This window comes from Mastomys coucha, unplaced genomic scaffold (assembly GCF_008632895.1).
Source record: "Mastomys coucha isolate ucsf_1 unplaced genomic scaffold, UCSF_Mcou_1 pScaffold11, whole genome shotgun sequence".
In the NCBI taxonomy this organism is placed as follows: Eukaryota; Metazoa; Chordata; class Mammalia; order Rodentia; family Muridae; genus Mastomys; species Mastomys coucha.
This window is the reverse complement of record NW_022196893.1, coordinates 12,668,439-12,683,804: the sequence shown is the minus strand read 5'-3', so window position 1 is coordinate 12,683,804 and position 15,366 is coordinate 12,668,439. Positions and strand designations below refer to the sequence as shown.

General features: G+C 47.0%; 1 protein-coding gene across 1 annotated transcript in view; it reads right to left on the bottom strand.

Annotated features, from left to right (window-relative positions):
* Aco2 (aconitase 2) overlaps positions 1-15,366 on the bottom strand; it is a 40,330-nt gene that overhangs the window by 6,011 nt on the left and 18,953 nt on the right. The window contains exons 3-10 of the mRNA XM_031350303.1: positions 14,658-14,916; positions 10,516-10,608; positions 5,660-5,818; positions 5,305-5,455; positions 4,454-4,558; positions 3,383-3,474; positions 2,082-2,187; positions 45-202 (exon numbers count right to left, since the gene is read on the bottom strand). Coding sequence (XP_031206163.1) covers positions 45-202; positions 2,082-2,187; positions 3,383-3,474; positions 4,454-4,558; positions 5,305-5,455; positions 5,660-5,818; positions 10,516-10,608; positions 14,658-14,916 — 1,123 coding nt within the window. The remainder of the gene's footprint in view (positions 1-44; positions 203-2,081; positions 2,188-3,382; positions 3,475-4,453; positions 4,559-5,304; positions 5,456-5,659; positions 5,819-10,515; positions 10,609-14,657; positions 14,917-15,366) is intronic.

Here is a 15,366-nt window from a genome sequence, read left to right as displayed (position 1 = left end):
GCAGCCTGGTGGGAAGCCAGGGGCAGAGGCAGGTAAACACTCACATAGCCATCCCGCTCAATAGTGGCACGGATCTGCTCAGAGCCTGGGGTGATGGTGAATTGGGACTTGCACTTGAGTCCATGGGCCAATGCCTGCTTAGCCACAGCTGCTGATCGTCCCATGTCCTCGTAGCTTGAATTAGTGCAGCTGCCAATCAAACCTGGTATATGGTAGGATCAAAGGTCAGGAGATAGTAACCAGAAGTCTCCATCTGACCTGGGCCAAAGAGATCACCAACTGATCTGGCACAGAGATTATTTCTAATAGACATGTTGGAAACGACCTAAATATCAGCAATAAAGAAGGCTACTTATAACCAGTCATTCATAGTCACTGACCATGACACTCAACATAGGTCATACTGTATTCATTTTCACACAGATTTTATTCAAATGTATAAGTACACATAAAACCCAAAAAAGCTTTACTTTTTTTTTTTTTTTTTTTTTGAGACAGGGTTTCACATAGCACAGGTTGCCCTTGAACACCTGATCTTTCTGCCTCAGCCATCTGAATGCTAGGATTATAAGCATGTACCCTACTTTAAGGCTATACTAACACATTCACAATGATTAATGCTTAATGGGAGCTGATAGGCTAATTCTTATATTTTCTAGGATTATTTGTTTTCTGCTTGCTTTTTTGGGGGTGGAGGGGGGGAGACAGGATTTCTTTGAGTAGCCCTGGCTGTCCTGGAACTCACTCTGTACACCAGGCTGGCCTTGAATTTGCCTCTGCCTCCTGAGTGTTGGCATTAAAGGGCATCACTGTCCAGCTTTCTGCTTGCTTAAGGGCTGGAGAGATGGCTCAGTGGTTAAGAGCACTGACTGCTCCTCCAGGGGTTCTGAGTTCAATTCCCAGCAACCACATGGTGGCTCACAACCACCTGTAATGGGATCCAATGCCCTTTTCTGAAGACAGCTATAGTGTACTCATATACATAAAATAAATAATAATTAAAAGAAAAGCTTGTTAAGTAGCTGGGCAAGCTTTTAATCTCAAAACTCAGGAGGCAGAGGCAGGAGGAACTTTGTGAGTTTGAGACCAACCTGATGTACTTACACAGTTCTAGGATAGCCAGGGCTACAAAAGGAGACCCTGTCTCAAAAACAACAAAAACAAAAGCAAAACCTTGTTATTAAAAAGTTCAGTAGAACTAAATATCATACTGTCTATTAATATCAAGTTTGTCTTAGCGCAGCAATTTCTTAGTGTCTTATATAGTTTGGGCTGGTCTTGAACTCATAAAGACTCATCTGTTCAATCTTCTGGTGCTGGGGTTAAAAGAATGCACTGCCATGCCTAGCCAGCATTATTTGTTTGTTTGTTTTTTTCTTCCTTTCTAATTATTAGACACTATAGAAAGCTCTTCTCACTCTTAGAAGGGCAACCCCAACTATCACTCCTGACTAGATGGGGACTCAGACTTGCTTTCTGAAGTTTCCCTTCTTAATTGAGAACATGTACTAGCAGGAGGCAAATGCATATTTATACCAAAAATGATTTCCTTTTGTTACCAGAACCCAAGTGTAGTGGGCCGTGCTGTGTTCTGTCTGGTGACTCTTGGTGCCCCCTCTTCTCAACAGTGACATTGTTGAGTCAGCGACAGTGTGACAGTGTGAGGCTTGTGATGGAGCTGCTTCTCTTCTCTGCTTTGTGTTTGGAGGCAGCTATGCAATAGCAGAGCCCGGGTTCATACCAGGCCACGAGGTAGAGCTACAGTAGCAGTGTCCCAGTGTGTCTGCATGTGTGACGTGCAGACAGAAGCATGACATACAATCTGTGTAAATGTACAGAAGTACATTTACATAGAGATGTGCATGTTCATGTGTACAGTCACACAGGAATGTTCTCAAGACTATTTCTGGTTAAGAGTTAGAGTTAGAGGCATTGTAAAACTCCTCATGTAAAGTACAATAAGCATGTGTTTTATCCCAAGCACAAGTCATATCTGAATAATCAGAGACCTCCTGCAGAGTGTCTGCCCCTAAGGCACTGTCCCCAGGTACTTATTAGCCCAGTAAGTAGAAGGCACTCACCTACTCTGATGTCCAGAGGCCAGCCTTCCTTCTCTGCCACAGTGCCCACGTCTGACACTGGGTGAGCCAAGTCAGGGGTAAAGGGTCCATTGATATGTGGCTTTAGCTGAAAGACAGGGTCACGGAGCAGAGAGACAAGAAGTAGAGTGGGGATGGGCGTTCTTCACAGGTTCTCCCATTTCTATAGAAGGAACTGGCTTCTGTTCTCAGGACTCAAACTTTGCCACGGGAGACAAGTGCGCAATATGTTGGGGTTAACCAGCACTTGGAGTCCCCCAGCCTTATCAGACTGTCTCATCTCCACACAGTACACAAAGGAACTGAAGTGTAGAGTGGCAGGCCTCCTTCAGGTCACAAGAAGGAGATGACAGAGGAACAGAAACAATTTGAGCCATCTGCCTCACAAGTCCATCATCTCTGAAACTACATTGCTTTTGAAAGAGCTGGGTCTGATGGTGAGGACTGAATCCAAGCGACTTGAAAGGCTGAGGCAGGGGAACTGCAAGGTAAAATCCACCTGGGTTAGTTAGCAAAGTTAGTTCAAGGAGAGCACGAGGAACTTAGTGAGACCTTCTTAAAAAGAAGACATAGCTGGGCAGTGGTGGTGCACGCCTTTAATCCCAGCACTCAGAAGGCAGAGGCAGGTGGATTTCTGAGTTTGAGGCCAGCCTGGTCTACAGAGTGAGTTCCAGGACAGCCAGGGCTATACAGAGAAACTCTGTTTCAAAAAAAACAACAACCAAAAAAAGAAGAATGACTAACAAACACGATGGGCACAGTAGAGTGCCTGGCACACAAACACCAACACACCAGATTGTTACTACATGAATTAACTCATGTCACTCACACTCACTTTGGGTTCCACACTTGGTGAAATGAGGCCTACAGAGGTGGATCACATTACACAGATCCACAGAGCCAAGGCTGGCACTGAACAGCCTGCCTTCTGTTTGCTCTAGAGCCCTTTCATGGCTCTCTGAACACCTGTTCTGCAGGCGTCAGGATGCCAACTCATTGCAGCTTGTCCTAAGAACTCAAAGTGAGCACCCAGGGCAAGATCTAGGCCTCCTGCTAAAGTTGGGAAGTGGCAAATGGACATTCATGTCAGACTTGCTTTTCCCATGGCTGAATGTCATGCCCTTCTGTCTATCTCCAATTCCTGCCTGATTTCGGCCCTAGGAACCAAGGGCCGACTGCCCTGCTGGCTGTGCTGGTAGGCTCTGCTCCTCAACCCTCCCGACCAGTTCCAAAAACTAACAGCCCCACCATCAGCAGTCCCCAGACTCAGCTGCTCCGCTCACCTCATTGAGGTTAATTTCAATGACTTGATCATACTGGCAGCCAGGGTCAGGCACTAAGTGATCCTTGAATTCTTCTGCTAGGTTGGCAATGTCTGGAATCCACAAGGGAAGAGAATGAAACGGAAACTGGTTTTAAGACTTTGTTTATTTGTACACCTGAGCCAGATACCTGCCACTTACCAAATAGCAGGTTCCAGGCAGTAACTAAGTCAACAGAAGGACAGCACAAAATGTTGCCGCTGCCCACCAGGAACTCAGCCTCTTCAAGAGGCTGTCAGTGAGCCAAGAATGAGAGGATATGAGAAACACAAGGAGATAGAGAAAGTGCTGGGATCATACAAGCACACTCTACCACATAGTGTGTGAGAATCAGAAAATTTTTCCCCCAGTACAGAGTTTTTCTGTGTAGCCCTGGCTGCCCTGGAACTCCCTCTGTAGCCCAGGCTGGCCTTGAACTCAGAGATCTACCTGCCTTTACCTCCACAGGGCTAGGTTTAAAGGTGTGGCCACCACTCACCAGTAAGAAGCAGAATGTTTAAGAAGTCACTGGATAAAAAGAGGTAAGGGCAGCCCAGGTAGGACTCAGGAGGCTCTTGGCTTCGCAGGGCCTCTAACCTGTAGTACCTACCCATTCGCCTACACTCCCCTGCCTTACCAGGTCCTAGCCCTTTATTTCCTTGTTTGAGCCTCAAAGAAACCTATGAGAAGCTTGAAGGTTGCTGGGGGAAGCTGGGAAGTCCCCTCAATCAGAGAGCAGTTATACAGAAGAGACCCATGTCACTTCCAGAGCTTCCTGTAGGGGGCACTGGGGACAAGACCAGACCAGAAGTTAGCTACCTGTCCCTGTGAAACTCACATGGCTGACCTGTAGCAGGGATAATTTGGATGCCAGACCCTTTCAGAGTCTGAGGACATAATTAGAAGCAGTCACACACACCTATCTGGTCATCTGTGTGCAGGGACTTCTGGGCCGATGCATAGCAGCCAGCCTAGGGATGCCAGGCTCAGTACTCATGCCTTAGGACAGGAGTACAGCATGACTGTGTGCTCACCCTGCCCCCAGGAGCTCACCTGCTCGGCCTGTCTTGCTCAGGTACTTTTTCATCCTGTGGTTGTATGGGAACACTGATGTAGTGGCCCCAATTTCTGCACCCATGTTGCAGATTGTTGCCATACCTGCAGAGAAAAAGAGCCCAAAGCATGACTACTGGGCAGCTTGGTGTGGGTCCTAGTGCCTGCCAGGTGGGCACACAGCTCTTCATAGTGGCAACAGGTACCCATCCCTCAAAGCCCATGGCCAGTGAAGGGATCTCGCCTTCACAAGCACAATCCTAGCTTTCCGACTAAGCAGAGCACAGAGCCCTGTGTACTAAACATGGATATGGCCAGCCACTGCTTAGAGTGGTTCAAGATCAGTATAAAGAAATAAATGCTGGCACTCCATTTAGGTCTTAGTCTGTTTACCTGGAATTCTGCCCTCTCTGTCACAGCAGGATACTACATAATCAATCTTTGGAGGTTGAATAATAAGAATGAAATACACTGGGTACAGAACAAACGCCTGTAGTCCTACCTACTTGAGAAGGACAGATGTGAGAGCTGCTTGAACCTAAGAGGTTTTTGGTTTTTTGAGACAGAGTTTCTCTGTGTAGCCCTGGCTGGCCTGGAACTCACTCTGTAGACCAGGCTGGCCTCGAACTCAGAAATCCGCCTGTCTCTGCCTCCCAAGTGCTGGGGTTTTACAGTAGTTTTCAGTTGTTCCATCAGTTCAGCAGGTTGTTTCTAGCCTGACCTCCACCTCTGCGTATCTATTCTCAGCCCACACTGTTTGGACAGTCTCAAGGGAAGACCACTTTAACTACTGCTTCAGGCCCATGAGCTGCAGCCCAGAGGTAGAGACACTGTGCGGCTGCCATACTCACCAGTGCAGGAGATGGAGTCGACACCAGGTCCATGATATTCCACAATAGCACCCGTGCCACCTTTCACCGTGAGGATGCCTGCTACTTTCAGGATGACATCTTTGGGTGAGGTCCAACCAGAGAGGGAGCCTGTCAGCTTCACACCAATCACCTGCAACAGTGGGCTAGACGAGTACAGGCACCACACACCACACACCATGCTCCAGGGAGCTTACATTCCTTGTACTCTTCTTCAGCCCTACTCCTCACAAGAGAGCCTCTAGCTTGGCTCTTCCATCGGGACTCACAGTTCCTTGTGCTTTCCCACCAGCCCCCCTTCTAGCTAGGCTACAGCAAGGTTGTCCCTTCCCCTCACCTTGGGACACTTCAGCTCCCAGGGAATCCCAGCCATGACATCCACAGCATCAGCACCCCCTACTCCAATGCAGATGCCCCCCAAGCCACCACCATTGGGGGTGTGGGAGTCAGTGCCAATCAGAAGAACTCCAGGGTAAGCATAGTTTTCTAGAATGATCTGAAAAACAACCAAAGATCTTACGCTTAGAAGTCTTAGAACAGAATTGAAGTTGGACCCAACAAAGAATGTATAGAACTACCCCTACTGACACCAGACCACCAGCCATGTCCAGGTATTCTTCAAGTATGTGGAAGGGGCAGCCTCATTTAGGCTACACCTACATGTCCAGGTGGCCCGACTCATGAATAGCTTTAATAGTTTCTCCTGTGTGACTTGAGTCAGTAACTGCCTCCCCCTGCCTCAGTCTCCTCATCTACGGTAATAAAGTACTCAGGTCATCCTAACCTTGGGATGTGGAAAGAAGTGGACAAACTGGCATGTCAGAATGTGTCCTGTGATGGCTCTGGAAGGAGCTCCTGACAGATTCTCAGCCCTATGATGTGAACTGCCCAGGGAGGAGGTCCGCCTTCCAGGCTTCTCATAAGGGTAGACAGTTCTGTCAGGAACTGTCCCACAAGATATTTAAATAAGCATGGAGATTCCAGGAGCTCTCCAGTGTCTGAGAAGTACACAGCCTGCCTCCCAGGCCTTCACACCCTGGAGACATCACTGGGCCTGTTTGTCAGGGCTGCTCTATCAAAAGCCTGTCCTAGCTGTGAAGGCCAGGGTATGAGTGCTCTTTAGAACACGGGAAGAAAACAGGGGCAGTAACCTACATCAGTTCTACCATATGGCTCAGGTCCCTCCAAGGTGCTAGATTCATGGGAAGGTCCTTCTCTAAGTGTCCAGCCCACTCTGTGCCTGGGTTTTTCCTCTCCCACCCCTGCCTACTGGTTTTTGTGAGGTCTTGGACAAGACACTTAACCTCTTGAGGCTTCAGCTTCGTCTCCTGTACTACTAACAGCTGCCATCTCGCTAGACCACCATGATGACTGAATGTCATGATATCAGACATCATGTCATCCAGCTAGGAGAGGCAATATTTTATTATTTTGCAAGAAGATCCTTCACTTCGGGTTCTGCTCATCTGCCTGTTGAAATTAGCCCACTCCTGGACAGTAGGAAGAACAAGTGTGAGGAGAGATGTGAGAGGCACTGAATGTGGACAGGGTCCCTAGGCTATCACAGAAACCCAAGTCTCCACAGGAAGTGAGGCATCTACCCATGGACTTAGCATGGCATGAAAGGCCTTCATCCCTTGAAGATGGAGAAGGTTGGAAAGGCTGACACCTTCATCCAACAGTGGTATCTAGGTGGACAGAGCTGGCCAGTACCACTATTCATTTCCCTCCCTTTCACTTGTCTCAGCTGTATGCAAAGATGTGGGAATAGCAATCCCTAAAGATCCACAGGTTAAGAAGTAACTCATGAAGGTGAATTACACAGAGTCCATGCTGGTGAGCATGGTGTAGCCACACAGTAGTTACTGTCCAGGAGGAGAGGTTAATGTAGATCTAAGGACTACAGTGCTCTCAGCCTCATGTAAATTGTCTAATGTTGGTGGTGTCTAGCATCGCAACGAACCAGCTGTGACAACCAATCTATGAATGTTGCTAGGTAAATGGGTTAAGGGTTGAGAAGTCTATTTTGTGTGTCTGTTATGAGATAGGGTCTTGAATTTGGGAACATCCTCCTTCATCTCCTATGTGCTGAAATTATAGGCACCATCACACCCAGCAGAAAACATAACATCACATTAGAAATTCAACCACCAGCCGGGCGGTGGAGGCGCACGCCTTTAATCCCAGCACTTGGGAGGCAGAGGCAGGCAGATTTCTGAGTTCGAGGCCAGCCTGGTTTACAGAGTGAGTTCCAGGACAGCCAAAGCTACACAGAGAAACCCTGTCTCAAAAAAACAAAACAAAACAAAACAAAACAAAACAAAAAAAAAAAAAAAAAAAAAAAAAAAAAAAAAAAAAAAAAAAAAAAAAAAAAAAAAAAAAAAAAGAAGAAATTCAACCATCTACAAGTAGGCTGCACTAACATAACATCACATTAGAAATTCAACCATTTTTGTACACAACACATACAAACACTGAGGCCCAATTCTGTAGTCACCTGGCCCTGTCATCAGTGACACAATCCCTGTGCCTACATAGCTCATGACAGTGGAAAAGCACTGAGCAGCTCACCTGGAGCCTGAGTACAGGGTGTGGGGAAGACCGGGGAGATTAAACAGGTAGATTAGAAAGCTAAGCTGCAGAGATGCAGGGTCTGTCAGATCAACAGGAGCAAGGGATGGGGCTCCATCTGAAGGAAAGTTGCTGACAGCCTGACATTGAGGGACAGAAAAGTAAAGCTACATGAGACACACACGGTGTGATGGTTTGAATAATAATACCCCCATAGGCTCATATGCTTGAATGCTAGTCACCAGTAAGTGGCACTATTTGGAAAGATTAAAAGGACCAGGGGGTGTGGCCTTGTTAGAGGAAGTGTGTCACTGTGGTGAGGGGACTTTGGGATATCTTTTTTTCTCTTTTTGTTGGTTTTAGGACTTTATTATAGAAAAGAGAGAGAGGGAGAGGGAGAGGGAGAAGGTAGAAAAGTAGAGACCAGCCATGGCCATGTGGAGAGAGGGGAAGGGAAGGGAAGGGAAGGGGAATGAGGAAGCAAGAGGTGAGAGTAAAGACAAGAAAGAAAGCAAGAGCTTGAGAGGGGTTTTGAGATTTCAAAAGCCCATGCCAAGTCCAGAGTCTTGATCTCTGTCTAGGGATCAGAATGTAGATCTCAGCTGCGGCTCCACTCCAGCACCTGCCTACATGCTGCCATGCTTCCTGCCATGATGAAAATGGACTAAACCTCTGAGGCTGTAAGCCAGCCCCGTTTAAATGTTTTCTCTTATAATAGTTGCCTTGGTCATGGTGTCTCTTCACAAGAATAGTACAGTGACTAAAACACACCGTTCCTGGAAATGTTCTGCTGAATGCTTAATAGGTGGCAAAGAGCAGGCCACCACTCACGGCCACACACTTTACTTAAGAGCTGCCAAAGTGGCCTAAGTCTGTGACCTAAAATGGATTCAGGGATACCTGGATTGGAGTGCCCTCCATATCAGACTGACCAAGGGTAGGTCCGTATGCCTTTATGCCCCATTGCAGAGACACTCTGGTCCTTACAGACTGTGTGACATGCAACCCTGGCAGATCTGTCCTAAAGGGCAATGCAATAATCCATTCTTGGCTCTGGTCTCAGAGATGGGTGTAGCTAGGGGCCTAAGCACAGTCAGCCAGCTTGACTCAGCTCCTCTATAAGGAAGCAGGTATCAAAGCCTGGGCTGGAGGAAGGGAGAAGAGTCACCTTGGAAACGCAGAACAGATCCCATACATACAGGACGGATGCGAACAGACATGTACCAGGGTAGTCCTCAACAACTCCCTGTAATGGAAGGAAAAGAGTACCTCCCTCAAACACACACACACACACACACACACATGCAACAATTTTTTTTTTTGAGTCAGGCCTTAAATATGTAGTCCAGTCTGGCCTTGAACTCACAAAATCTACCAGCCTCTGCCCACTCCAATATTAGGATGAAAGGTATGTGCCACCCTGCCTGGCTGACTTATTTTTATGAGAAAGGGTTTCACATTGGAGGTCAGGCTCTTTAGAACTCAGCTTTGTAGCCCAGGATGCCCTCAAGCTCACAACAACCTCTTGCTACAGCCTCCTGAATGCTGCTGGGATTATAGGTGAGCCTACTAACATGGCTTGATGACCAGACTGTCTTCTGAATTAAACACCAGTTGGTGTTTGACTTTCAGTACTTCTGTCCTGCAGAGTTCCAATGTAAAGGAACTAAGCAGTGCTCTGGGCAGGGATGGGATGTGCTCCCAGTTAATACAGGTGGCAAAGCAGAACATCATGGCGGAGCAGGCACTTCCTCAGGCCCAGATCCTTACTGCACAATTATCCAGGAGCTCTCACTGGCTGAGGATATTAATCTCTGCCTCACTTTGCTCATTTCCAAAGTATGTTATAATAAAACTTTACTTCACAAGGTCATGGTAAGTACTAGTAAGTTAATATCCTGATAATTTTTATATTTATTATGGGAAATAGCTCAATTGGCATAGTGCTTAGCACCATAAAAATTATAATTATTTTTATTTTAAAAATACTTTTAGTTAGCCGGGTGGTGGTGGCTCAAGCCTTTAATCCCAGCACTTGGGAGGCAGAGGCAGGCGGATTTCTGAGTTCGAGGCCAGCCTGGTCTACAGAGTGAGTTCCGGGACAGCCAGGGCTACTCTCAGAGAAACCCTGTCTCGAAAAAAACAAACAAACAAACAAACAAACAAAAAATACTTTTAGTTTACTTATGTATATGAACACTTTGTTATGATGTATGTCTGCACTCCTCATGAATACCGGGTGCCTACTGATGTCAGAATAGGGCTTTGTATCCCCTGGATCGGCTCCCTACACAACTGGTCTTAACGCTTATGAGAAAAACAACACATACAAAAAACATTTAAATCCATATAGCTCAGTAGTACATCTAGGATTCCCCAACACCATATAAGGGACTACATGTATAAATTCAACATATCTAACTTCTACCCCTTCCACCACATGCTCTCAAGCATTTAGACCCTTGTAAACAGCAGTTGTATGCCTCTAACCCAGTACTCAGGATGACAAAGCCACCATCACTCTTGTCACCAGCAGGCCTGGAACATGCTGTCCCATTACCAGAGTGCAACCTGGGCTTGGGGCCCTTACATCTTATAAAGGCAAGTTAAGCTGTGCATTACCTGGTGAATGATTCCAGATCCAGGCCTCCAGAAGCCCACGCCATACTTAGCACCTGCAGTTGCCAGGAAATTATACACCTCCTGGTTTATGTCCTATTAAAACAAATCAATAGTCAGAGCATTAGTCTGATCTGGGATTACCTCATACTCTGCACTCCCTCCCCATGGCACTGATATGCTGGTCCCATGAACACAAGTCTTCTCTTGCAGGGCTTCTAAAAATAGTTCAGTGGGCTTGGCCACTGGCCTGCGGTTTCAGCTGGCAGGCCCAGGGAGAAAGACAGGGGAGTGGACTGCTCCAGTTCTAGGATACCTGGCCAGGTGGTAATTTGGGAACAAGTCTCTGCCTTGCTCTGTGCCTCAGTTTCCTTGTAGAAGTAATAGGGTAGGCTAATTGCCAATAGCTTGTCTGGCACTCAGTTCTCTAGTGAGGGCCAATAACAAAGGGATATGCCATGTCTACAAAGGTATGCAGGGTGACAAAGGGGACTATCAAAGGGAAACAAAGGTACCAAGAGGACATCTTAGTTTTGCTTCTTCATTGAGTGGTGGGTACCTGTCTAGACTCTCAGCTAACACTTACTGATTACAAATAATATTGTGGTAAACAGCCCCACAGACAACTTAGGAAGTGGGGACAAGACCACTGTCAACTTTAGAGATGGAAAACCAGATGCTCCAGTAAGACCTGTCCAACTCCAGACCTGGAGAGTCCGACAGAATCCAAAGCTGTTACATCTGAAAAGGGTGTAAGATTCCACTGTACGGTAGGTGTTTTATAGGCCCTACGTGGCAGGACCACTGATCTGAAAAGGATGGGATCCAATATTCTCATTCAGCCTGGCATTTGAAGGCAAACTTTATATATTGAAGCATGACTGTGGACATGTGAGACTGACCAGTGAGTGACAAGAGGAACAGTGCCATGGTACACTTCAGGTCCACACTTGATAAAAAACCTGAAACCTATTTCATTTAAACTCCGGCCAGCCAGTTCATCCATCTGAGAGTCCACTTGGTTCTCCAGGTGAAAGAATGACAGGCAAGTTGTGTAACTAGAGAGGCCCCTTCCTTATTAATAATTAACATATTAGCCTTGTCTTTTACAAACCAGTTACTTGCGAAACTGGGACACAGGGCAGGAATGTAGGTACATTGTATGTTTGTGAGAAGGTGGGTGTGACACTGAAACAACCTGGAACCTTCTCTGGCTGTGTGATTCTAAACAGATCACTACTTGTCTCTGAGCTAGAGATTATAAATACATGCAGAACTGGCCATATCAATCCCTTTCTAAATCTTCATGTCCCTCTGGTGTTTGGGTTAATAGTAAGCCACAACAGTAGTAAGAATTAGGAGCTTTAAGAGAGCACTTGGGAGGCAGAGTCAGGCGGATTTCTGAGTTCGAGGCCAGCCTGATCTACAGAGTGAGTTCCAGGACAGCCAGGGCTACACAGAGAAACCTTGTCTCAAAAAAACCAAAAAAACCAAAAAGAAAAAAAGAGAGAGAGAGAGAGAGAGAGAGAGAGAGAGAGACTTTGCCCTGGGATAGAGAGATGGCTCAGCAGTTAAAAGAGCTGACTGCTCTTCCAGAGGTCATGAGTTCAAATCCCAGCAACCATATGGTGGCTCACAACCATCTGTAATGAGATCTGATGCCCTCTTCTGGTGTGTCTGAAGACAATGACAGTGTACTTACATATAATAAATAAATAAATCTAAAAAAAAAAAGAGAGACTTTGCCCCCATGAAGTAAAGCTTGCCTGGTCTTTCTGGCTCACCAACATTTGCTTGCCCGTCTACCCACGATAGCACAAAGGTTCCTGCGAGGTGCCCTGGACTTTCCATCCTTCAGAATAGAGATAAAATGAACTTCTAGAGCATATAGTTTCCGTCATCTCTAATGTCCTGTTAGGGCAGCAGAAAACCAAGACTAAGGCAGGGTCTACCTATGACTCTGGGATGGCAGAAACAGTCTTTCCCTGCCTGCCTCATCTTCTGTCTTTCCACAGGGCTCAAGTCTGCAGATCCCTTTTCATTGTATAAGTTAAGTTTCTTCCTGTCTTAGGGCCATTTTATACTCAACACTCATTCAATATGTTTGTCTTGTTTGTTTGTTTCTTTAGAGGGAGGCTGGTGTGAGATGGGGCCATCCATCCATCCATCTACCCACCCACCCACCCACCCATCCATCCCATCCAGTATGAGACAGGGTCAAGGGTCATAAAGTTCAGGCTGGCCTCAAACTGACTGTAAAGCAGGGAATGATTTTGAACTCCTGCTCTCCACCTCTCAGGTGCTAGAATTACAGCCATGTTCCACCACTCCGGGGCTTTGCTAACCTGTCTGGAATTCCTTCCTCCCGTTATCTGTCATCCTAAGGGGCTCCCAGCCCTTCCGCAAGTCTCAGTCAGACCCATCTTCCATTTATAGAGCCTGCACATTCCCTGCCCTTGCCATGACTGTTCTCCCTACAGAACTCTGAGATCTGAGAGAGGGAGGACCATTCCCATCTGGTTCCCACTCCACAGTTCCTTCTACAGCACTTAACATACAATGAACATTCAGTAAACATTTGTTGAATACAAGAAGGGATGAGATCTGCAATCTATGAATCAAATCTGTACCACAAATGGTGGTCTTGCTGGGAAGTTTTCCCCAGGGTCCCTGGCCTATGCAGCTTCTGGTCTGGCAAAGACATGTAACATGATCACCCCTGTGCAGCTAGTATGGAAGTTGCAAGTCTGTAGATAGGACTTAACTTCAGCTAGTGGAAAGTGTCACTGTCCCCCTAGGACACCATGGGTGGGTAAGGGTTTGAGAAAGGCCAGAATGGGAAGACTGGCTGCCCTTAGAGTTTCCCAAGGGTCCAACAGGCTCTGTGAGCCAGGCTGACCATGGTAGTTCAAGCACTTTGAATCACATGCTCTGCTCTGGGCCAGCTGGGCCTTAGGCCTGCCAGCATTCACCTCTTGCCAATGCCCCAAAAGAACACTCACTCCCACTCCCACGGTGGGGAGCAGCAAGACCCAGGGTCGGGAGGGAAAAGGCAGATCTGAGAGTAGCACATAGAAAGGTATCATAAGCTTGGATGCTTAGAGCACAAATTAGATTTCACGGTAAAAATGGGGAATTCAGTGCTGAGTGGCAGATTCAGAGCATTTGGAATTCTGTGAGTGTTTCTTAAAACTCACAAAAGAAGAAAGGTCCTGGAAGAGGCTGTCAGCATATAGCTCTAGCGTGGGAACAAGACAGGGTCTACAACTCCTGCAGCTGTGAGATTCAATTCTGTGTTGCTACACACAGGGACCTCCATCTTTTCCCGAGTCTGTTCCCACAGGCCAGAAGAGAGCAGGAGAGAGGACAAATGTGACATACACAGAGATATATGAAGATGGGCTGTTAGGACAGAAAGGACTCCAACTCCAGGACCAGCAGCATGTACCAGTACACCCAGGTCTGCAGTACTGTCTATTTTTGTTTTCTTCTGTGTTGGCTTTTTGGAAATAGGGATTCTCTGTGTAGCCCTGGCTGTCCTGGACCTCACTGTGTAAAACAGGCTGGGCTTGAACACAGAGACCCTCCTGTGTCAACATCCCAAGTGCTGGGATTAAAGATGTGTACCACCATTGTCTGGCTTATTTTTTTATTATTACATACGTGTGAGTGTGTGTTCTTGAATGTAGGTACCAACAGAGGCCAGAGGTATCAGCTAGCCCTGGAGCTAGAGCTACAGGAGGTTGTAAGCTGCCTGATGTGGGTTCTGGGAATCAAACTCAGGCCTTCTGAAGAACATCTTGCCAGCCCAGCAGCAGCATGTTCTAACAGAAGAGAATGTTTTCTGTGCTAACACTGGGGACACACTGTTAATTTTCTAACATCTTGGCGTCAGATTTCATTGCAGTATTAGGAAGAATTAAAAGCAAGCCTTAAAAATATGTTAACCCTCAGCTCAGGGCTGGGGAATGGCTCAGTGGTAGAACACTTGCCTGTCATACAGGGGGCTCTGGGTTCCATCCTCAGATCATGCGTGTCATGGAAGACTGACAAGCAGCTGCGCAGCAGGGCCTCAGCAGTCTGCAGCAGGGGCTCTTTCTCCCTTCCCCCACCCCACAGCCAGCCACCAGCCACCTTGGGCTCACCTTGGCCCTGCGCAGGTCTTTCTCACCCCCAAGCTGGGCCTCAATCAGATGATCACAGTGGATGGTTGACGGCACGGCTACCTTGGGCAGCCCACTGCTAATGAACTGGAGCATAGCCATCTGGGCTGTCGCATCCTGCATGGCCACCCGGTCAGGCCGCAAGCGCAGGTATGTCTTTCCCCTCTCGATCTCCTGGTTGGCTGGGTCATCCAGGTGTCCATACACAATCTTCTCTGAGAGAGTAAGAGGCCGGTTCAACCTGTGGGCAGGAAGGAGGTAGCAGCTTTGTGGCTCGCCCTGGCACAGCTTCTCCCTCTCGCGTGTGTGGTACTGAGTAAGCAGGCACAGAATCATCTGTGTTCCTCTGGGATCTCCAGGACACAGGGAAGCTCCTGGCACTTACTGTGAGTGCTTGAGATTTACTTGAAGAACAAGTGAATGTCAGTAGAATGAGAGGCAGGGCTCAGGGATCAGGAATTAAAATAATCCTTGGCTATGTAGCAAGCTCAAGACTAGCTTGAGTTATATAATGCCCTGCTTTAAAAAAAAAAAATCAAAACAATACAAAACAGTCAACATAAACAAACATACAAAATGAGAGGCCTAGTGTTTTCAAAGAATATTTGCTTTTTAACTGCACTAGTGTGTTATCTAGTAGGCACCTATCCCCATACACATTCTCATCAGATGTCAATTACATTCTTGGTAT